Here is a 24,318-nt window from a genome sequence, read left to right as displayed (position 1 = left end):
GGCTTGGGTATCAACTATGACTTAGGTTTACCCAATGACATGACCTTAAGAGGGTGCATCCCACAAACTCACATCATCAACTATAAGAGAGAGTGAGGGGATAACTCATGTGGTTAGAGCTTCCCTCCCGATTCCAGTCGATCCTGGGATCGATTATCATCACCCGTCCTTGTGGCTCTCTAAACACCAAAAAAACACCATCAATTATAAGATTGGGTGCATGAATTATTGAAATGACATAACATGCATAGTGAAAGATCTGGGCTTTAATTAGAGACAAAATGATGATTTATTGTAGATTTGTATTTGCATGGATGCGTTCATTCCATCTGATTCACGTGATTGTATTTGAAAATTAAAATCTTCAATAAATTTATATCACAATAAACCACTAAGGAAAAACAAACTACTAAACACTAATAACACAACTATTCCACCATAGGGGATTACTCCACCATATATAAGAAACAAATTAAACTACTATAGAGACAAATGAACAACAAACTACACTAATAATGTATTTATTATTATACCTTTAGAAGAATGAAATATCAAATATGTAGAAAAATTAATTGATAACCATGTCGCATAACCAATGGTCGATACTTCCCTTACACCATAACCCATCATGTATTCTCGCTTTTTTTAGTCCCACCATCAGCAGCTATTCGCTATCATAGTGAAACTCTTCACGAGTAATTCAGCTTGAGATATGTCAAGCTAAACATTTTTGAAAGTAGAAATGATGAGTTAAGAAAGACATTAATCCTTTCCATTAGACCAAACTTAGATCAATTCAATAATATGTGTTTATGTCAAAAATCGCCTAGAGAGACAACCTTTGGTTGGGATGCCGATAACTAGATTAAAAGAGATGTGAAATGTAAACAATAGAGATAAAAAGAAGATAGATACGATATAGTGACGCGGAAAACCCCAGTGAAGGTGGGTAAAAACCATGGGTGGCTATTTGTCCACCAATGCACTATGATACAAGCATTATAGTCATTATTGATACAAATACAATGAATATTCGAGCGACTAATGCAGTAGATAGTAAAGAAATTCATAAGAACAAGAGATTAAGTATACATTATAGTTATTGAGAAGAAGTATAAATGTTGGGTCGATCATTGTAGCTTGTAGAACAATCGGATGAGACATGTCGTCATGTAGATCGTCGAATAGAGCCTCTCGATGCACCTTTTAATGATGTATTTTGTAATGTAGTCTTTGTGGGTGTTTTATGCTTGAAATATGGTGTGAATGATCTTCCTTTTTTGCTGGTCGTTGCCCTCCTTTTATAGGGCTTAAAGTGGTAGAAATCGGTTGAGGAAAATAAGGGTGAGTCCCTTGATTATAGGAAGTAGTTGGTTGACTTCATGACTTGCTCAAGTGATGAATGTAGACTGATTTAGGCTTCATATCCGTTATAACAACTTCCTTGACTGGCTAAAGGCCGGTAGAAATGCTCTCCTTATTTATAGGAACCACTAGTAACAACCTTGACTTGTTCCGCAGTTTTCAGGCGTCGCAGTACGAGACGCGTCCTGTTCAGACGTCGGCCATCTGCATCGTGCGTCATCTTCTAACGTCGTTTGACGGTGTCGTGTCAAAGGTCACTAGAGGTCGTCGGAGGCCACTGGAGGTCGACGGAGGTCATTGTAGGTCACTTAGGCCTTTAGATGTCATTGTAGTTGTCGGGTGTCGAGTATTGATGTTCGTCACTAAGATGCGTCGTCACTAAGATGCGTCATTGACCTCACTTATTGCTTGGACATGGACATTAGTCTCCTTGGCATTCTCCACCTAATTCAACCTTGAACATCAAGACTCGTCTAACACGCGACCGTCTTGGTAATAGGACAACCCTTAGGACTTCACTTTGTGTCGTGGGAATTACGTCCATAACAATGCGTTACATATGTATTCTTTTTTTTATACTTTGTTGCTTAATTTTTTTAGTAAGGCTATTTTAGTCATTAATTACAAGGGTATTTATTCAATTGGCAAAGCCTCATCTTTGTATACGATGTATATAAGCGTTTAAAACGCAAAATAAAGTCCAACAACACATTAATTTATTCAACTTCTCTACTGTCGTCTCTTTCCAGTCTCGATCTGCTGCTTCTCTCAAGGTTAGTTCTAAACTCTAATGTTTTTGGGCAATGTAAATCTTTCAATTTCCCAATTATTTTGTTGAATTCGTTTATGATTTTGATTCTTCAATTCTATGATTCAATGATTATTGCATAATTTCTGGGTTAATTTCGGAGGGTATTGAGTGCTAAGTTGATCAAATTCCAGTGAGTTTTGGGGTTAGGGTTATTGATTTTTCATCAATAGTGCAAATGAGCAATCCTCGAGTTAGGATTTTCGCTTAGAGATGTAGATATAGTTTGTGGAATTTAATTTCAGGTTTTTAGGATGATGGTCAGAATTTTGAAAGAGATCAGAGATATAGATGAGTTTGTGGAATTAGGTATTTTCTGATTATGATATTTCATCTGAATGTGTATGTTGATATTTGGCTGCTCACATAGTAGACTTATGGAGCTTTTGAGCTTATAATCAAATTAGATTATGATAATAACATAGAAAAACGGAGGGGGAGGAGGTGGGGGCGGTTGGCCCGTGCATTCGAGGGGAGCTCGAGCTAATCTGTTTAATTCCTGCTATGATTATGCGAATTTGGAGGAAAGGAAGTGTAGTATACTAGTTTGTTGATGACCTAAGATCTGTCCATGATAAACTTGTTAGTTACCATAGATTCTTAATTTTTTTTTTTCAGGCTGCAGTATTTGTTTTGTTATAAGAGAAAGGCATGGCTGCAGACGCTACTTCTAGTGTATATTCCCAGAATCTTAAAGGGGACCTCAATGCACCCTACATCAATGCCGAGAATGTGCAGAGTAATATGAAAGTCATATATTACAGGTACATCTTCACATAAGCTGGCAGGTTCTGTTTCAGTTGTAGCTTCTTAAAAAGTTTATATTTTCACTGGTATCACACTATCACACTATCACATCGAAGAAGAAATACATTTGAATTATAGAGCGAGATGAAGCTTGTATGGTGCATAATCAATTTGCAAGGAGAATGAATATTGATTTCTGCACAAGAATAAAGCCTATATGCAACATTCGCTGTTTCTATAGGCTAATATCCCTAGTTTTAAAATTTTGGATTGTAGCCTTTTAAGGCTAGACTTTCTTTGCAAGAATCTTTTGGAACTGTAGTGTTCATGCTGGTCAAGCATCAAACTCTACCAAAATGCCCTGTTAGCCTGTTTTCTGCTCTGCATTATTTGAAAGTACTAATCTTCCAGAATCCTAAGTCCTAATTTCTCTATGATTTTGCCCTCCTTCCCCTTTTCTTATCCCCCTTTGGCTTGACAAGTGTTCTTGCTTCAATTGTGGTTTTTATGTATGGATGATCGTTGACTATAAGTTGCAGGGTTTTTAGCTGATTTATTTTGCATATAATATTTAAATTCTATCTGTCATCTAATTCGCATACTAGACCATCGTCCCACGAAAAAAAATAGTGAATTTATTAAAAGAAATAAAAATAAAAAAGAAAAAGGCAAGCCTGCACACTCTATAATTATGATCCATATATATTTTTATTCGTATTTTGGTATGGATCTGTGAATGCTTAAAATTATGCGCCAGGTGACTTTGGGAGTTTGGGGAATTTCAGAAAGCTATATGATCTCTTACTGGTTTATCTTCTAAGTAACCATACGTTTCTTTGTTAGTATGTGAAATTTGACTTCCCGTGATCCAAGTACAAAAAGCATCTGATGAAGCTTTGACCATTTCGTTCTCTGTCTGCAGCCGGACATTTATGTCAATAGTAGGAGGAATCATTGCTGGGATTCTTGGATTTACAGGACTAACTGGGTTTATCTTCTACTTTCTGGTGATGGCGGTAACTTCAGTGGGACTTACAGCCAAGGCAAAATTCTCAATTCATTCTTACTTTGATAGCTGGAATCGCATTTTGCTTGATGGCTTCTTAGGTGGCCTTATGGTACTGTTCTCTATTGTTTACTACTTGTTTCTTTGTTCTCAATTCATCTTCAACCAATTCTTGTAGGATTTTGTAAAGAAAATTTCACCTTTACATTTAGGCACTTAGGAGAGACAAAGGACCTGAAATGTTTTCCACTTTTCCTTGTTGTACAGAGAATTTATAAATGTTAACCTTTAAGTCGAGTTTTATTACACTGTTCTAATAAACCAGAAAGGAGAGGGATAAGGCCATACGGGTCTGCACAAAGAAACTTTCATGTAACAAATGGAGTTTTGTTTCCATTTGTTTGGCTTTCCTTTTACCTATCAAATGCCATGGTCACTCATTCAGTTCAATGTTTTCTCTAGCTTGTCAGTTTTTATGTTATGTCTCATTATTCTAATTATATAAGACAAATGGACGTTCGGTTTCTAGCATTCTGGCCTTCCAGCAGCTCCTTTCAATTGTTTCCTGTGAAGTTTGTTTGCATGTTAAGCTTATATTATGATGCTTTTTATAAAATAAATAAATAAATAAATATCTTTGTCATTACTTTTTCATTAACTTGTTTCTTTTGGTCTTATGCAGTCGTTCGTGCTGTTTTGGACGTATCCTTCTTACAATTTTGGTTTTTATCTTCTACTTTATTGAGAGATCTGTTTTGTGTTCTACTAATATCTTTTGCATGCATAAATATGGTCAACTGCAGAGCCAAGAGTGTTTCTAATGTCCTTTACTATTCATCTTATACACTCTATCTTAATATTTTCATATATTTATCACTGTGCTTTTACTACATGCAAATATGCAATCCAATAGTCAATACACCACTTTTAAGTTCAAAAGGTATGTAATTTAAGAAAACTTGTGTTGAGACTATAAATATCAGTGCATTGTAGATATATCTAGTATCTCTTGTATTAAACATAGATTCAGTTAATGCCAAGTGAAATCCCTTGAGGCATTCAGAATTCCTCGAGTCAGTTGTTCTCTTCTACCTGCTGTAGCTGTCAACCTGTGTACTAATGTGTTGATTGTCTTGGTGAGTATGGTTACTATAGTATTGTTAAGTTTCGCCTTTTCTTGTTGGTTAAAATTAAGCAGTCTTTTATGCAAGATGCTAATTAGTAATTAGTATTTCTTTTAGGTCCCAAATACCAGCCTTTAAGCACAGTCTGAAGTTTGAACATTCTTCTATTACTGTAATTGCTTATGCATATAGAGAATTACTGTAAAATTATGTTAGCTTATAGTTTCTGTGCTACCAAAATGTTGACAATGCATTTAGACCTACTGATTGTTTCCTTGACAATAAGTAGATTTGCCTATGACATTGTGCACATCTTTTGATGGACTATATCCTACAAGACTAAGGGCCGCTGCTGCTGCTGCTTCTGCTTCACATGCAGCCCCAATCTGCTTCCATATTCAGAAATTTTAATGGAGCTCGCACTTTCTTTCAGCAGATGTCATTTCCAGTTTACTATGATATTCTAGCTCAATTTTGACTTTGCTAGTCTTTTTGTTTGAGGAACTTCCAACTTATGAAGTTTCGGTTATATTTGTTTTTTATGTAGACAGATAACTTGAGCAGAAAAGCTCAACACATGTTTCACTCATTTTAGAAGAATCATAGACAAAAAGTAACGTTATATTCTATTTTTCTTGTTATGTATGTAATATTATATTTTAAGAGGAAATTTAGGTGCAGTTTCTTACCATTTCCTCTGGATTGATTTTATATTGCAACATGGTGGCATCAACAAATCTTTCATTTAGAATCTGGCATGACCACAATATAGTAATGTGGCCATCGTCCACATTTTGATTGTGAAAATGAGATGTGCATACCCCAAATTATTCTCAGTTTTACACTTATAAATCTGGATCTTTATAATGTTTCTTGTTCAAGAAATATATTCCAACAAAACATGTAAAGAACTAAAGTTGCTTTTCATTTTTCAACCTCAACAGTGGCAAAAATGTTCACACCATGGTAGTTTAGAAACATGTTTTGTGCAACATTTCCCCTCATACCACACAAGGGTAGTTTTCACTATACAACAAATTGTATGAAGTAATGGTTTTACTAGGATATTTCTTTTCCCATGTGCTTGTACCTTATGTGTTATGAGCACACAGGTACGACGTGCAAGGTATAACCAGTTGTACAGTGAAGACCTTGCTGATGTGCACAGCTTATTGCCTACTGTGACTACTGTCATCAGTGTCAAGCTTTGTTACTAGCATTAAAGATGTCACTTCCAAGGTTAGTGTGAAGTCCACATTCACTAATACTTGTAATTTACTGTTTTATACAGATCACTAACCAATTCATACAATTCTACAATTGCAAGTCTACAACTGCGTTCAAAATAAAATGTAGGTGACCCCCATCAGCTGATGTTAAAACCGCAGAGGTAACACCACGTATACAACTTTATAGTTCACAGGGCACAATTAATTTGCCATAAAGACCACAACAAAAGAGTCATCCTAACCACATTTAACACATGAAAACTTGTAATTGATACTATCCAAAACTGGTTGGTATACTGTATACAGGATTAACCGGCTTAGCTAATATTAAACATATTACATCTTCTAGATTTGGGAGTATATAGAAAGAATGGCTATTAAATGAATGAAACATGTTTTCTTGTGCGCGCGTGTTCACCAGCCTTTCAGCATACTCCTGTACATAGATCAGAAAGACTTGGCCTCAATTTCATCGGGGTTTCATATGACTAGTATTTTCTGAATCATCTTTTTCAGATACATTCTTTCGTGATAGATGATAACATATCGATGTCTAAAAATTTGAGTAGACATGGACTCTCTTAGCATCTTCAATACTTCTACAGTTCTAAATTCACACCTGTTGACAAACATTTACACAATATGAGACTCAGCAGTCAGCACAAACATCAAATAAGTTTATTATTTTCGTCTATTAAGCAGCAAAGCACAACAAAAGAATCAACACCCCACCTCACCCTAAATGGAGAAGGGGAGGAGCATAGCCAAAGGGGGAGGGTTTGTACACGAGGACTGCCAGATTTGGGATAACCCCGAGATGTGATACATTCACAAGGTACCCTTTTTCTTTAACTTTGTACAAGAGGAACCTCTAAGGCTATGTGTATTAATACAGCATATATAACTTTGGAAAACACAACAAGAGGAAGTCACCATCCTTATAGCTAAAGCATTTGATTGGGGGGGTAAAGTGTGCAACATCAACAAACCACAAGAGTAAAATGTGGAAAAGTGCACAAAGTTAATTTAATTAATGTTAACTACAAACAGAAATTAGAGAATTGAACAGTGTCATGGATCCAAATAGGCCAAGCCTCAGTTCGGGTCAACCACCTATGCAAGAAGTAAAGTCCAGCAAGGTCAAGCAAGAGCAGCAGCAGAGAACAATCCTATGCCTCAAGACAACTCTAATTGAGAAGAAGACAAAATTAATTAAGAAGAAGAGAAGGAAAGAAAGCAACTTAGTTTCTTTGTTGTTTATTTATATTTTTCTAAATTAGTTTAGTATCACATGTTAAGCCTTAAGGTCATCCTTGACCATTTTAGAATAAGTAGTATGGTATGTGTTAGTGGGAGGACATCCAGAAAATTGAGTGTAAACACATTGGTGAGAGTGGTGGCCTCAAGCTACTTGTGAGAGTAATAGCCTAAAGCTATTAGTTTGTAATCATTTTTCCATTATTAATCAAGTATTAAGCCTTCCTTCGCTTAACTATTATAATTAACTGTTGCACTACCGGCTGCCGGAAGTCAGTCCATAACAAACACTGTGTCAAACATCAAATCCTCAAGGTTGAGTACACATTTGAGCACAGTTTAAAAAAAAAAAACACAAAAAGAAAAGGAAAAATCGGTACCCTATGAATTCCTTGAATCCTCAGCCATAACCCAAGAATTTTACCAAAATATTTAAAACAGAATTTATATTGAGATAAAGCATATTGCTAATCGACAATGCTGGGAAACAGTGACTGAAAGACCATTCAAGTTTAACCAGGTTTTAGTAATGCAAACAACTACGAAACCAAGTAAGAAATCTATGGGCAATGAATATGCTATCGTGACCAAATGAGACTTCTACAGAATGCAAACCCATAACAGATAATAGTATCTTATATGAAGACATTCTCACCATTATCAGAGGGACTTTTAGCAGCATTAGTGACAGTGTGTAGAGAACACAAGAGATAGCCAAAGCTGCAACTATGTTGTTCGTTAGCCTTTTGTCGTCTTTGCTTGGAAGAAATGCCACTTTTAATGTGTTAGTTAATTCAAATAGCCTATACGAAACCTGCACACATTTAGCATACACAATCAAAAGAGTTGAAAAGGCATACAAATAAACAATATAAAAAAATAATTAAAAAGTAATTAGCTTACTGCTACATAAATGCTAGTAACGAGCATGAAGTTCAGCAGTGGGTAATCTGGGATAAATGACAGCAATAACTTGGGTTGTCCATCAGGCACACTAGATCTGAAAATGAACATACTTTAATACTACTTAAACTGAGTTGGAGAATGAACTCCAAGACTTAACAAAATGGGTATAAAAAAAAATTGGACTCTTCAAGGCCATAAAATGAGAATAAGCTGGAATATGAACAGCATTGCATGTAAATGTCAATCTCAAGCAATTCACCAGATAATGATTCCAGCAGATACTTAACATATTACCAATATAAGATGATCACAGCGTAATACCTTAGCCATATGTGAAACTGGGAGATGTAAGTCTCCAATGTGATTTTGCCAAGCCATCTGCGAAACCAAATCAAGCATAATTGAGACAACAAAGACCACCGATATCAATTACATTGTATTCCAAATTGAACCATACATGGATAGTCTTGAAAGCTACTTACGCAAAAAGTGTTAACGAGTAGCTTCGGAAGTGCTGGGTAACATTCCTCAAGCATATGTAGACACTGATGACAGAATATACGAAGAAATCAGGATTTCAAAGTTAAGGTTACAGCAATTAAGATTACAGATAGGGTAACTGATACTTACGTAATTGGGATCCACGAGGTATAAGGATGATACTTATTGTATGTAACCTTATCTAACTTGTATATGTGCTCAAACCAGAGATACCCTACCTAAAGATCAGAGTGAGATTATGTCATCCATCATCCCAGCTTTTATCTAACATAAAGTTTGTTTACAAGAGATGGCCAATGATACAAATTAGGGATATTACCGACAGAGAGCTAATCACGACAGCTGCTTTAATAGCTATTTTCCATCTCACTTCTGCTTCTTCCAGTTTCTCCATCCATCGCTCAACCTGTAATAAAAGTATTTAGAACTTGAGACATGAAGGGCAGCTCAACAGCCCAAAAGACCTATAAATTAATAAAAAGTTTCTAATAAGTAATGCCATTTCCATACCAAAAGACTAGTGAAGTTGTTTGTAGAAATTGGGGAAAAGGAAAAAGAACTATAAAAGAGAAAGATAAGTAATGAACTTCACCATTGGGTGATAATAAGCATATATCATTCCAATTATCCATATGTAGCGATCAAGGCCTGAGCGAAAGTGCCATTCATACAAGATAGGACGATTTGGTCTTGCAGGATCAACATAACCTTCAGTTTCAGAGCATTTGTTAGATCTAGAAAGTCAATATGAAGAATAAATTTAAATTGAAGGCACCCATTTTAGCAGATATAATTACCAAGAAGAAAAGCGAATGGGCTCCAGAGCAGTTCAAACACCCCAGGTATTTCCCAAATCAGTATAACAGTCAGAAAACAAGCACCCATTTTTACAGCCATGATCCATCCAATCTCATTATATTTGTGCAGAATGCCAAGAGCACCATAAACCATAAGAGTAAAAAGAGTATGCATTGGGCATATGTAATACAGCATATAGCTGTTGTTTAGGACAATGCAGCAAAATATCACCAAGAAATTGAGCCGCCACATCATCTGCTTGTGCAGAACCATAAATCAGAAGCAATTCAACAAGTAATTATTGCAGATTAAATATCCCAGTTTAAGCGAATCGCACCTGAGCAAACCTCACAAAGCTAAAATCCTTGCGGATATAATAGTAGGAGAAGTTACCGAATCCAGTCATCCACACATAAGCAGCTATGAAAACACGGATAGCATTATAGACCTCAGTAGCAGCAAAATAGTGGTACATCAGAAAAAGCACCTGCCAGGGAAAATTACAAAAGGACTGAGAATCAAAGAAAGAACCCATAAGATGAGAAAATACACCATAAATCATTTTCTACTGAAGAATGTGCATCGAAGGAGGATATAAAGCCAATACAAAATACAACTCATTAAGTATTAATCATAAAAAGAGGAACAACCAATGTTAAGTGGAACAAACCTGCATCCAGCCTTTCCATTCTTCAGTTTGATGCCTATTCAAATAAAGAATAGATTTTCCAGAAAATGGTGATCTGTCCGTATGTATTGTAAATGATGTAATAGCTGCAACAATGATAAGTAGAAAGTAGAGAAACAAGAATAGATCTCGATTGTAATCCTGCATCCAAAATTGACAACAGAGGATTCAGAAGCTAAGAAGGTCAGATCAAGAAATCGGCAGAGGTTACTATATATATATATATATATATATATATATATATATATATATATAAACAAGAAAATACATGCATATCAAGTTTTTACAGATATCAGTATATCACTACACACATTAAAATTAGCCACTCCACCTTCTAATCTAGTTTCTATATACAATTTTACACTCGTTAAAGCATAAGCATAACAAGGTGGAAGGAAAGTACCTTTTTAGATTCACCAAAAAGATTTGTCCGGTCACAGAAGTAGAAGTAACCCAAAAAGAGACCAAACTCAGACCTGAACAAAACTCCAACAAAAAATTCAGTCTACAATGACCACCTGAACAAAGCTCTAAATTCTGAAGATACAAATAGCAATATGAAAACTCATTTACTCACATAGCTCTCAATGTCAATTTATTATCAAGCAAGAAAGTCTCATCCATTAAAAAAAACCTGGACAAATAAGACAGTGACTCATCAGAACAAAGTAGAACGCAAACTTCTGAAACAACTCTTTAATTGAGAAGAAAGCCAATCTTTGAACCTTGAGATATGATGCATGAAAGATTCATTTCGAGCTCCCGAAGGCACTGAACTTGTCCCTCCGCCTTCCAGCAAAAAAGCATTCTCATTTTCCTCAGTTGCACTTGCACCATTTCTAATCTCAACCAGATTGACTTCAGAATGCCTGCTAAAAGAAAATAGCAGGCAATAATATTTATATATACAGTGATGATAACCCAAAAAGTAGCATTTAACCTAGCAATTGGCATAATTTGTATCAATAAACAAGCCCACATGACATGTTCACAATATTATTGGGCAGGTATACAGCACTCACAGGTTAACACCCATACAACAGAACCGGTTAATTCAGATAATAGCACTCTTCCCCCTTGCATATAAAGATATATTTCACACAAAAAAGTGTTACCAGAACATTCACCACAAACTAAATACCTGAAAAAAAATTTATACTTCCAGAAAGATATTGATTTGGGCCAAATAAGTGTAAAAAATGTTGCAGCCTGTTCAAAACACTAGAAAGGAAAAAAATCATAGAACATCATATTCTTCCTTAAAATCCAACTTGCATTAGAGTCTAACATCAACAGAAAATCGATACAGAGCTGAACTTCACCGAAAGGCTTTACTTGGCATAGATAGTAATTTCTTGCTGTATGCCAAAAAAATCCATATATCGTTGCTGGCTAGAAGTTAGTTATTTATATATTTAACCAAACTATTACATACTGTCACTAGTTTACATTTAAAAATAAATAAATAAATAAATAAAACAAACACATGGATTACAATATCAATTCAAATCCTACATATTCCATTTCAATTATAGTGGAAGGTCCAACACCTGTATATATGCCCTAAAATAAATTAAACAAAGCCAAGAATTGGAACTCACGCTTTGGAGATGGTAGACCTTTTTCTATAATCCAATAATTCAGAATATAGCCATGCCACAAGAACTGGAACAAGTCCAAGGACAAATGATACCTGCAAGATATTTTTTAGAAAGCAAAAAAATAAATAAAAGAAACTGTAGTAACCGAAAGACAACAAAATGTCAGGAGCCAAAAAGAAAATGGAGACTGAACTAGGTCTCAACACTAGTGATGTGATCTTATCAGTGTCTGTTCTACAAAATCAACAGAAAAGTTGAACTCAATATGTTGCACAAATCAAAATTAAGTGAAACAACCCTCCCTCCACCCACCTACCCAAAAAAAATAAAAAGCCAGGTAGAATATGAGGCTTACCACATTTGCCTTATCATAGTTTACCAAAAACAATAGTTTTTAAATAGAAAGTTGGAAGTTATCATCTATGATCCCACTGCTACACCTTTGCTACATTAAAACTACTCATCCAGATCACATTTTCCAATAAAACTTATTCAATGGAAAATCACATCAATGTAGAATGTGAGCATAACCATATGAGATATGTCCATGCGACCATACCTACAGTAAAATAGTAAATTATATAAATTCGAAGCTAACTAGTCACATAAAAAGTCATATTGTGCTTGACACAATAGATGGAGCCTAAACTTGTGACCGCGAGATCGGATGTCCGAGAGTGTTCATCAAAATTTCACACTATATTGCTTATTTTCCCACAAATTATCATCCACAACCAGCTATCCTCTTGTTTACTAGGTACATAATTAATGTCCTATTTTGAACTTCGTACTTGTTTCCATTTGTCTCCATCTCTAATTTTATAGGCTCTCCTTGTAGTAGGCCTAGTAGCAATAAAATGAAATTTACATTTCACATATATTCATAATGCTACTATTTCTAACAATGCATAGCTTAAATATCTAGAATTCACTGTTGTAAGCTTTTATTATGAAACCTATAGTTTCAAGTAATTGTTGTGATATATACAAGTACTAATTTATCTTATTGAACTCTCACAAGACATATTCCAGCTATACCACTGATTTTACTCAACGTTTCTACATCAAACATCAATCGGATACTATTTCCTCGCAAATTTGAATCAAACTTTGGCATCATCACACTAACATATTCTGCCTAGAAATTAAATACTCCGTATTAAGCTAACATATCACACTAACATCAATCAATACGATTTCCTCATAAATTCTAATCAAACTTCAGCATCACCACACTAACCTATTCCACCGAGAGAATAAAATATTAAGCTAACATATCACACTAACATTAATCAAATACACTTTCCTCGCAAATCCGCATCAAATTTTCGATATCATCACACTAACATATCACTCTAACAACAATGATTTACGCCTTATCCTCTAAATAATAAAATCTCAATCAAAAACTCAGATTCAACAATACAATAAGATCGAAATTTCTACGTACTTACCACCAATAACACTGTAACAACAACATTTAAGCGATCAAATCAAATACAGCATAAAACTCAAGTAAAACATAAAACAAACTCAAAATCATCCAAAAACTATAATTAAAAAGTTCAATATTGAAAATAATTAAACCTGGCCAGGTGTAGCAGGATCGTGAGTCGGCATTATTCAAATTCTTCCGCAATAAAATTCAATCGAAAACGAATTTAACGAACAAATTAGACTCAGATTTTGTCGAATCAGTGAGAGTGAGGACGAAAATGTAGTAGCATTGAAAATAATAGGAAGAGTAGAATGATTGGAGATTAGAATTAGGGGGAAGATCTGACGAGATTTGGGGGAAAATTGGAGAGAGAAAACCCTAGAAATCTGTGTCGGTCATCAGCTTAAGAATCGCCGGGAAGATGGAGAGAGAGAGAAACGCGGATATACAGAAGAGGGAGAAGCAGAGTAAAAATGCCGAGTTGGCAGTTGATCACGTTTTCTAATCTTTTCCCCGCTAATTCTTCTTCTTTTCTTTTTCCTTTTTTAGGTTTATACACTAGTTCGTCACAGATTAATTTATTTGTTAAGCTTTGATTCGTAACTATGGGTTCGTAGATTTTATTATGAAAACGGTATGCTAATTGGATATAGTTATTGATTTATAAACGATACAATTGTTATTAATTTTCATTTATTTTATTTTAATAGTTAATGAACGAGCTTGCTTTTAAAGCTAGATATATTATTTTAAAAAAATAAAAAAAAAATGATTTTATGGATAAATACTTTGCTAATATATTCAAATTTTAAACTTGTAGTTGTATAGGACGGGAAGGTATATTTTTTGTTCTTATTATGTATTTCGTATGTGTGACTGTGTGACTTTTTCCAAAAATCAATAAATTTTGTACCGTAATTTTTAAAGAAAAATTTGTAAGAAAAAACCTTTTAAAGCAACATTTTTGTTAAAAAAAAAACTTTTTAAAATTTTTTGGCCACATGAAACTTGTTTATAAATTTTTTTTGTTGAAAACAACCAAACAATAATACATTTAATTAACCTCTAATTTTCCTAATTTCTTCTAATTACCCACTAACTCTCACTTAACTATTTAATAATTAAATTATTTTATGAATTAAAAAAAAAAACGCCACCACCCCACCACCAGCCAGCCACCCCTCCCCATCCCCCTCCTTGGTCTAAGCCGCCGCCTTGAACCCTAACCCCGCTGCAACCACCCACCCCTCTCTTCAACCACCACGAAACAGCCCACTTCCCTCTCCCATACCCCGAAACGGTGAGGGAAAGAAAGGGGGTTGTTTCGCCCTTCGAGGTCTGGGAAAGGGTGGGGAGATATTTCGTGGTGGTGGAACGGAGGGGGGTTGGGTTTTCCGGGTTATGGTTTTGGAGGGTGGTCGTAGCGAGGGTAAAGGGGAAAGGGAGGGTGAGGGGTTCTAGACGACGGCTCGAATGGGGGAGGGGAGTTGTTGCTAGGGGAGGGGGGAAGGGGTGGGTGGCTGGGTGGTGGTGGTCTTCGCTTTTTTAAAAAAAAAAATATAAATTAATTTAATTATTAAATAGTTAAGTGACATTTGAAGATTAATTAGAAGAAATACGAGAAATTAGAGGTTAATTAAGTGTATTAGAGGCCCTTAGTTTCATTTGGTCAAAAATAATTTAAAAGCCGAACAAAAAAGTTGTTTTAAAAGGTTTTTCCTAAACAAATTATCTTTTTTAAAAGCACTTTTAATAACAAAGTTTTAGTTTAGATGGTAATACTATAAAATTATAAATAAATGAGTAATTTTTTCCTTTTTAAGTAACTTGAAATAATTCCGTATTTTTATTTTTGACAAAATAACCCTGTATTTTAGATTCCTGTTAAGTCGACCTCAAATACTCTGATCGGCAAAATTAGATGGATGGATTGAAAAGCGAAATGAACGTGTGAACAACCTTAAAATGTGGCCTACGTTAATAATTGTGAACCTCACGTGACGAAGTCGTGGGGGTAAACTGGAAAGCTCCCCTATTCAACCGACGCAATGCATCGCACATTCTCAGTACACAGTACACACAAGTGATAAAATTACTACGACCACCAATTTACCACTAGTAGAGTAGTAGTAGTAGAGTAGGTCCACTATCAACGGCTTTGGCAAATTACACTTAAACTTGATGCATACTGCATACTTGATTTGTTGCCCCATCAATCATTCATACTTCTTAGGAAATTACCCTCTTCTGGTCCAGGGTTTGATCTTAACTGAGTTTATTTTATTTAATTTCTAAGAGGAGTATGATTGTATGAGTCATACTCATCTCACCTCTGGGTACGGATGTAAATGAGCTGATACGTTCACGAACTACTCACGAACAAGCTTAGTAAAAGATATGTCAAAACTGTTAAGTAACAAACAAGTTTGAACAATAAACTTTTTTTTTTTTTTACAATCAACAATAAACTTAAACACGTTAAATAATTGAATAAAGCTCGAATAACAGTATATTCGACTCGGTAATGCTCGTGAAAAACTTGTTTAAGCTCATTAATAAGATCGATTATAGCTGGCTCAAACTCGAAAAAAAACTCTATAACTATATATTAAAAAAACTTTAGAGTTTTTATATATCTTTTACTTGTACATATTTGTAAAAATTGCAAAATAAAAATTATTTTTTCTTATATAATCATGAAATCTCTGTCATTACCTTTTAAAAAGAATAAAAATTTCTTATATTGTATAAAATTAAGTTGATATATTAATACTTGAAAGAATTCATCTTTTAATGTAAGATATGAAACTAGAGTGTCAGGCCACCGCGGGTCGTGCCTGGTGGTGGGTCGTGTCGCCGTGCCAAGCCACCAATTGGCACACCCCAGCCCATGGAACGGCACAGCCCACGTGCCGGACCGCCGGGCACCGAGCAGCCCATAATTTTTTTTTTAAATTGATATATTATTTAAATAATTTTATTAATTTATGTTTATGTTTTTTATTATTAAATTATTATAGTTCTTTTTATTATTCTTATTTTTATTATTATAATTCTTTTTTATTATTTATGTTATTTTTATTATTATAATTAATTTTATTCTTTATAATTGTACATTTTTATTATTACTTAGCAAAAAGCAACAATGCATATATTAAGATAATAGATGAGTTGACAAATGAATTGTGGAAAAAAAATGGATGATGAAGTGATATATTTATAGGGAATTAAATTAAATAGTCGTTAGGAATAGAAACTAACCGATAGAAATGGAAAAAACTAGCCGTTTTATAGTTGTTGGCGCATATTAACATTGGAAAGTAGTCGTTTTAACCGTGTCGTGCCGGGCCATGCCGTGTGCCGTGCCATGGGCCGAATTGGCGTGCCACCCATGGGCTCGTGCCGTGCTCGTGCTGGAAATTCCAAACTGTGTTCGCGACACAGCCCGCAGCCCACTCTTCGGTCATCATGTTGTGTCGTGTCATGTCGCTAGCGGGCTCGTGCCGTGCCGGGTTAATGTCGTGATGTGCCTGTGCCGCCCACGGGCCAGCACAGCCCATGTCCAGCTCTATATGAAACTATCAAATTATTCAACGTCAAAGTCAAAAACATTGCAAGTAAAAGTGAACGGAATAAATATTGCAGAATACTCCGTAACTTTGTCAAACTCTACTTAACCTTGTGAATTTTAGTTATGATAAAATATAAAGTGTAATCTTGTTAGGATTATGTGTATTTTCATAATATCATTTTATAAATAATTTTTACTTATTGATAATCAGATACGTTAATCATTAAACTTGTGCATGGCCATCATTTTAGGCTATAAAAATCACAATGGATTTTGACCTAAAAAGTGGCACCCAAGCCTAGATATCCTTTGGGCTTTCCCATGTACCACATATCTCAAAGGCAATTTAACAATCTAAACTACAAAACTCATGCTCAAGCTTGTGACTCTGATTTTCCTAAAGATACCTACCTGCTATGCAACAAAGATATCTAGGCAATCTAGCTCTACATGATTCAAATTAGGAAAATGTGAGCCATTGCACTAATTTGCAAACGATCTTCAAGTATCACAAAATCATCGCATGTTGCCTTCGCGCAGGACATCAATCATATTGTAGATCTGTTTTGTAGCCTTGGATTGCACCTGTATGAACCACATTTTTTTAGACCTCGTAGGTTTTTGCAGCATCAATTTACAGCCAAAAATTAAAGAAAATCAAGTTAGCAACCTATTTTCATGCCAGGAAATTATGGAATATGTTTAGAAACTACAAATTCACAGCAAAATTATTTAAATTGATATGCCAAAACAAAAAGTTCTGGATTTTAACACAACAGCTATGTTACTCAGAAAATTGCATCCTAACTAGCAATCAATCCAACATCTATATAATATACTCCGTAACGTCCCTGGTACACCATACTTGCCCACCACTAAAAATCAGGTACACTTACTTCATAATACTAAACACTTATCCTACAGCTCATTGAGCCAAAAATTCAAACTAGTAACTGATCCCCACCTCCATAATACGGAGTAGCATAATTCAACAATAACATTTTATACCACTTCTGAACCAATCTTTCCAGCCACCAAGAAGAAGGAAAAAAGATTTCCCCAAAACTCCAAATATTAACAACAAGACATGAGTTAGCCAAAGGACAAGCACTTGCTCGTTAGCTTTCATCAAAAGAGAGAAATTCCCTTTCAACACATCATATTTTGAGAATAATTTTGAAATTAAATTACCGTAATGTGCATTTTTCTAACATCACAAGGACGGAAGAAAAATAAAACAAATAAGAAAAAGATCTCTACCTTCTTCGCCAGGAAAAGCACAGCATCGACAGTACCCTCAGCATATATAGACCTTCCACACACATTATGCTGAAACTCAAATGATACCCTAAGAAGAGACCAAAAAGCTCCAAACTCTTTAGTAGGAACAGATAAAGCATAGCTTTAAAATAGGTGGATGAGATAGGTGTAAATTTACGTTTGGTCGGGAGACGTTAAGTGGTACATGTGGAATGCATGACCAGAAACGTGTTCTTTCGGGACACCAACCATCTCAACTTGCAACTCAGGATCCCGTATTAGTTGTATCTGATAAAAAATATGAGTGAAGGATCAGGAAAAAAAAAATATCACATCATAATCAAATAAAGCTGTTGAAGACAGCAACTCAAATCACACAAGGACAATAGATCAGATAATGTTAGTGCCTCTAAGAACGTTCCAACCCTCTATGAAATTTTTTATATACACCCGGGTGCACTGTGTACCCAACTAACGCAAGGTTAATTTTTGTTCTTGATTTGATGATTAAATGAAAAACAATCATCAAAATGAGAACAAAATACTCATGACAAACTCTCAAACCTCTAAGCTAGTACATTGCAATATAAGAAATAATATATTGACTGAAGTATAGCCCTACTATGATTTAGCAGTTAATGATCATACAGCTGAAGAAACAGTATACAAAAAAAAAAAACAGAAAAAGAAAAAACCACTAAAAGGTTTTCCACTAATTATCAGTTTCTATTTTCTAAGCATCTTATATTAACAAATCTATGAGCAACGATGTCGCAAGATGCACAGAGCTTCTAAATAAGTGAATATGTATGTTTGTCAAAGAATTTAACAAATCCATTAAACCTGCAAAATGAGGCATAAAGAGTCACATTCATGGATGGTTAGTAATGCTAATTTCTCCATGTGAAGGTAATATACTATTATAAAAAAAAGATGATTTGGATTTTCCTAACCACCCTACTGTAATCAATTAGTCATCCTAAGGTTTCACCATGGTAATTAACCCCTGTATACAAGAGAGTCTAACCTGATCCATATCAAAGTCCACTCCAAGTTTCTGAAAGCATGAGATAACAGCTTTAGCAGTCCCAGATGCATCCTTTTTGTTGGCTTGATGAGACTCCATGACCTGGTATTAGTCATACCCAATAATAATTAAGCAAATAAACCATTTCATCTAACCCAAAATTATGATATAGAATCAAGCTCATAATTGGCAAACAATACTCAACCATATATCAGATACAAATGCGATGTGACACTGCTTGATTATGATTTTTTTCAGATTGATCAGTATAATCTACATTCATCTTACAGTACTAAAAACTATCACAAATGAGTTTGCCAAGACATGCGCACGATATTGAAATGGAGACTGCTCCATCCAAGCAGTTAATGAAACTTTCTTGTCAGACATGTTGAAACCAACTCATAAGGAATTATTTTGTATGCATCAGAGAGATCATGATGAGAGGAAATACCTGAAGAGAATAACCAGAGAAGGCTCCAGGGAATTGCTCAGCCATAATTTCCATGGCTGCAAGAAATGCTACGACCTAGAATAGCCAAAAATGTAGATATTCAGTGAAGAGAACTGCAATAGATAATTTGAAACTGGCTTGCAATACAGGACTATAAATGAAACACCTGCTTTCCCATCTGTGGTGATATAACAGCATAATTCTTTGAGTCCTCCACAGTCTTATGAAGTCTATCCCTGTCTCCACCAGTGGTTCCAATCACAAATGGCACACCAATTTTGCAATACAACTCTGCATTATCTGCAGACCAAATTGTCCAAAATGATTAATCAAACTAGAAGGTAAATTCAAACATCAAAGCATGATTGGATACTTCTCCAACAATAAAATTATCAACGAGCCCTCCATACATTGAAATTTTGAAATAAATATAGCAACTTGGAGTCTAGCTTGAAATTATTCAACAATCAGGCCATAACATTTATTGATGGTACATTTATATCAGAGTTGCACTATGACTCTAGGGTGGGCTAAATCAGATATATATATATATATTGATCATGCATTCTGTAGATCTGCATCTAGCTTTACTGTTGACCAACGAAATTGTTGCATATCAGTAGAGAGCTTGGCTTGAAGTTTTACAGGTCAAATCCACATATGATGAGAAAAATGAATATATCCCATGACCTTGCTTAGTATAACATCCTAGACAAATATGATGAATGTTTCCCAGCTTGTTTAAGACAACATCGTAGACAAATAAGATAGGAGGAATGTAACCTCACCCCTGAACGCTGAGAGAGGCCTCATACCCCCAAAATCCATCCCAAAAAAAACAACCCTGAAAGCTCAATACAGTAAATATTTCCAGGATAATGAAGAATTACATTGAAAAAAAATACACAAAGTATTCAGTGATAGGCAAAAACTCCATTTCCGTGTATTTATAAAATGACCAAGCCGAGACATGATAAATATAAAAAATCCAATGATCACAAGTTAATTATCAATTAAAATAGTCAAATGCAATATAGAAAGGGAAAGAAAAAGCAAATTCTTTATTTTAATAGCACAGAACTGACGAAATGAAGTATTGCACATAAGATAATGATTGAATAATGCTGGTCAACAAGAAAGTGTCTACATTAAAGGTCTAAACCTTTTATTTACAGCCAATTACTTACAATGGGGTTTCTTTAATTTCCTATTACCAAGATAAATTTAGACAGTGTCAATCATCAACCAGTCGCACCACATTAATTACGTTTAAGCGAAAAGAAAAAAAGCTATAAATTACAAGTTTTCATATGTTCTGCATACCATTTACTGCAGTCGGCACTGTATAGTCTACCACAATCAGCTCAGGATATTCATCATAGACAGAGGCAAGGATATCTTCTCTTTCTAAAGGACCGTGGACCTGAATTTCTTTATCTCCCACTTGGACAAGCTGCCCACTCTCCTCCTGTGCACCGAATGATACAGGAACAATATGAAGTCCAGCATTAGCTGCTGCTTCGATAACTGCCTTTCCCATTTTGCCCATGCAACTATTGACCTAAAATCAAAGAATCACATAGAACAAAGTTTCTAAGCAAAAGCCAGCCTAACAGAAGCACATGATGTTCTTACAACCAGAATCACTTAAAAGTGAAATGCCATATCTAACAACAGCAATAATGACTATATAGTTTGTCAACTTCCGTCAAATTGAAGCATATCTTTGATTTCTTTCAGTAGCTCAAAAATTGTAATCTGTAGCTGACCACAAATTGTTATAGGTTAATAGGTATTTGTTTTCTGGCGTCCAACCATATTTTTCTAGATATTAACACATAATTGATCTGAATAAGTTAAAGCCTTTGATATCTAGGAATCAGAGCATGCCATAATTCATAGTAGACCATTTTCACTCCGCTAGTTAGTCACAGCCTCACAGGAGCATGTATAAAACACATAAGTGGACAGGTATCAGAATTGGTATAACTTTAACAACTTCCTCTAAGATGCAAGGATTGTTAGATAAGCATGATGGGAAAATGTATGATTGTATCCTAGGATCAACCAACGTCTTTTGTCAAACCCTTAGATCATTTCCAACAAAACCAATAAAGCAAAGAATCAGATCAATGCTTGCCAATTGATTTAAAATTACCAAACAAGATAGAGATCAATCTAGCTGTGGAATCAGAGAACTTAGCTTACACCTAAGATATCAATCAGAAAGCTTCATCGAACAAACATATATATTGACCTCCAGCAAGGGTGAGACTTAAATTTCAAAAAGGCAATTCTCTATAGCCAAGTAATGACAAGTACTGCCTAGCCCTCGCTACCCATGTTAAGGATTCCAAGGTAATAAAACAGTAGGACAGACAAATAAATAAATCGCAAGACACAGTTGAAGATTGTCAGCCATAAATTCAGCCTCGTGTCTCGTACCTTCCCCTCGCCCACCCCCCACCCGCCCCCCCCCCCCCCCCCCCCAAAAAAAAAAAAAAAAATTCTCCTTATGCAACTTGAAAAGCACTGTGTATATAGCCAGTTTCAACCTCAGCAATTACCCTCATTCATCATACTCTCATATTTTACCAGAGCACAACGATTCCCCCCCACCCCACCCCTCTCCTTATGCATCTTGAAAAGCATTGATAATTCTGTGTATACAGCCAGTTTCAATCAGCATTTACTCTCATTCATCATACTCTCATAATTTATTAGAGAGTGCACAACTATAAGCAACAAGCACGGGGAAGCAACGGACACATACTAGTGACAAACAAGATAACATTTTAGTTTTGACTTGATACAAATTTTCATTCAGCCAATAAATTTAACAGAAGGGTAACACTAGGAAATCAAACAACAGTGATCAGGTGAATAAGCCATTGTATGAGTCATTCGTATAGAGAAGGAAGAAATGGATCAATATACCATTTTGCTAATGAGATAAATGTGTTACACATATAATTCAAGTCCTGATAAAACTGTACAAAACATTTGCAAGGAATCAGCCCAAGCCTGATATCCGCTTCACTTATGCTAGAAGGCCCAAGAATTAACCAGAAGAATGCTGAGTTGGAAGGTTGTTAGAATCAGTTTTGGGGAAGAGGGTAAAATAGTAATCTATAGAAAAGTTTGTTACTAGTTTGTTATTTTGATTCCTTGCCTTAGCTGTGCTTAAGTTTGTTAGCTTGCTTAATTTTGGGGTATTTATAGGTGTTTGGGTTAAGGGGAATGCATCAAGAAATTAATTGAGAAGTTTGTTTTGGGAGAACCTTCCTCTCGAAAGAAGGCTTGTATTGTTGAATACTCTGTTTGATAATACACTATCCCCTTGGCTGCCATTGTTTCTATCTCTCCTAGATTGCTTACTTGCTGTTTTCATACTAATCTCTAGCAACATTACATAGTTTGTACTAATCAATAAAACATAGACACTCCCTCCATCCCAAACTAATAGACCAGGTTTACATTTCAAGGCACGAAACTCATCAATTTTGACCATTGATTCCTCAAACATTCAAACAATATAACAATTTACGACACGAACACACTCCAGCAAGATTCAATTCAACATGACAGCAAGTTATAGAATCAAGAAATGAAGAACAGATAATCAAGAGAATAGTAAAGAGTTTATACCATAACAGGCAATCCAACATCTTTGGACTTGATAGAAAGATTTTGGACATTAGGAGCAGGGCTACTTGACATTACAGCTGAAACAAACGATCTACGCCCATTCTCAATCCCAGATTTTCTGATTATATTCCCAGAAAATCCACCAAATTTACATTGTGAAGAAATACTCACATTCACAGGAACTTTTACTACAAATGCCATTTATATAATAATAATCTGCACCAAAAAAACAAAAACCCTTTAAAAATGCACTCTTTTATAAGATTATATACAACAGAAATGACATTAAATGGTTGAAAAAAACAAACCCAAATCTAATTTGTTCTTACAAATGCAAAAAGAAAAGAAGAAAAAGCCCTAAATTCAACTTTGGGACAGCGCAAGGGGAAAGAGAGAGTAAAGAAGCAAAGTAAGACAAGCAGTTACCTAAGCGCAAGTGAGTGAATATAGTATTATTACTTATTTACTTATATGAGTACTCGTATTTCTGGGGAAAGTTTGAATAAGACTGGAACTCAACGTAGTACTCTCAATCCACTTTGAGGGCTTGTTTGGTTGCACACGGAAAATAGAGTATTGAGAAATTATGAAAATTTGAAAGCAGATGAGTTGTTTGGTTGATAATATAAAAATATATACGTGGGAATTGCAAATTCATGAGAATTGTATGTGAGAATTGCAAATTCATGGGAATTGTAATTTTCCACAAAATATGGGAAGTTAATTACCCAACCCCCCTAGGTAAGTTAAAATTTCAATGATTTGCAACTTCCTTCGTCCCAACCAAACAAGTTTAGACAATTCGGAGGAATTGGATGTAGGTAATTAATTACCATGAAATATAAATTCCCGTAAAAAGTAAATTCTCATATCAAACAAACAACACCTTA

At 35.1% G+C, this 24,318-nt stretch overlaps 3 protein-coding genes across 7 annotated transcripts; 1 reads left to right on the top strand and 2 right to left on the bottom strand.

The window, feature by feature from the left end:
• The first annotated feature begins 2,047 nt into the window (after nt 1-2,047).
• LOC110697314 (ER membrane protein complex subunit 6-like) lies at nt 2,048-5,759 on the top strand. 2 transcript variants are annotated; one of them, XM_021874694.1, is made up of 5 exons: nt 2,048-2,138; nt 2,792-2,937; nt 3,843-3,963; nt 4,609-4,628; nt 5,340-5,759. In XM_021874694.1, exons 2-5 carry the CDS (start codon nt 2,825-2,827, stop codon nt 5,368-5,370), a joined length of 285 nt encoding a protein of 94 aa, XP_021730386.1. In that variant the 5' UTR covers nt 2,048-2,138; nt 2,792-2,824; the 3' UTR covers nt 5,371-5,759. The 2 variants fall into 2 exon arrangements, with proteins under 2 accessions (XP_021730386.1, XP_021730385.1); XM_021874693.1 differs by having other exon boundaries at nt 3,843-4,038.
• A 556-nt stretch (nt 5,760-6,315) lies between these two features.
• LOC110697312 (protein REDUCED WALL ACETYLATION 2-like) lies at nt 6,316-14,073 on the bottom strand. 2 transcript variants are annotated; one of them, XM_021874689.1, is made up of 16 exons: nt 13,618-14,073; nt 12,031-12,122; nt 11,155-11,298; nt 11,007-11,063; nt 10,833-10,905; nt 10,412-10,570; nt 10,079-10,228; nt 9,741-9,996; nt 9,536-9,651; nt 9,263-9,349; nt 9,073-9,161; nt 8,925-8,987; nt 8,764-8,820; nt 8,440-8,536; nt 8,192-8,350; nt 6,316-6,898 (listed from the first exon to the last, which is right to left on the bottom strand). In XM_021874689.1, the coding sequence occupies exons 1-16, from the start codon at nt 13,648-13,650 to the stop codon at nt 6,893-6,895; spliced, it is 1,638 nt and encodes a 545-aa protein (XP_021730381.1). In that variant the 5' UTR covers nt 13,651-14,073; the 3' UTR covers nt 6,316-6,892. The 2 variants fall into 2 exon arrangements, with proteins under 2 accessions (XP_021730381.1, XP_021730380.1); XM_021874688.1 differs by having other exon boundaries at nt 11,155-11,301; nt 13,618-14,072.
• Nucleotides 14,074-17,239: 3,166 nt separating this feature from the next.
• On the bottom strand, nt 17,240-23,971 carry LOC110697313 (4-hydroxy-tetrahydrodipicolinate reductase 2, chloroplastic-like). Of its 3 annotated transcripts, none has more exons than XM_021874691.1 (9): nt 23,855-23,971; nt 23,429-23,644; nt 21,104-21,341; nt 19,947-20,080; nt 19,781-19,855; nt 19,327-19,428; nt 18,478-18,587; nt 18,300-18,387; nt 17,240-17,624 (listed from the first exon to the last, which is right to left on the bottom strand). In XM_021874691.1, exons 2-9 carry the CDS (start codon nt 23,627-23,629, stop codon nt 17,556-17,558), a joined length of 1,017 nt encoding a protein of 338 aa, XP_021730383.1. In that variant the 5' UTR covers nt 23,630-23,644; nt 23,855-23,971; the 3' UTR covers nt 17,240-17,555. The 3 variants fall into 3 exon arrangements, with proteins under 3 accessions (XP_021730383.1, XP_021730382.1, XP_021730384.1); XM_021874690.1 differs by having other exon boundaries at nt 23,758-23,866; XM_021874692.1 differs by lacking the exon at nt 23,855-23,971 and adding an exon at nt 23,737-23,834.
• Between the last annotated feature and the right edge of the window lie 347 nt (nt 23,972-24,318).

Source organism: Chenopodium quinoa, unplaced genomic scaffold, assembly GCF_001683475.1.
Source record: "Chenopodium quinoa cultivar QQ74 unplaced genomic scaffold, ASM168347v1, whole genome shotgun sequence".
Lineage (NCBI taxonomy): Eukaryota > Viridiplantae > Streptophyta > Magnoliopsida > Caryophyllales > Amaranthaceae > Chenopodium > Chenopodium quinoa.
The sequence above is the reverse complement of the archived record's forward strand: the minus strand, read 5'-3'. Positions and strand labels throughout refer to the sequence as shown.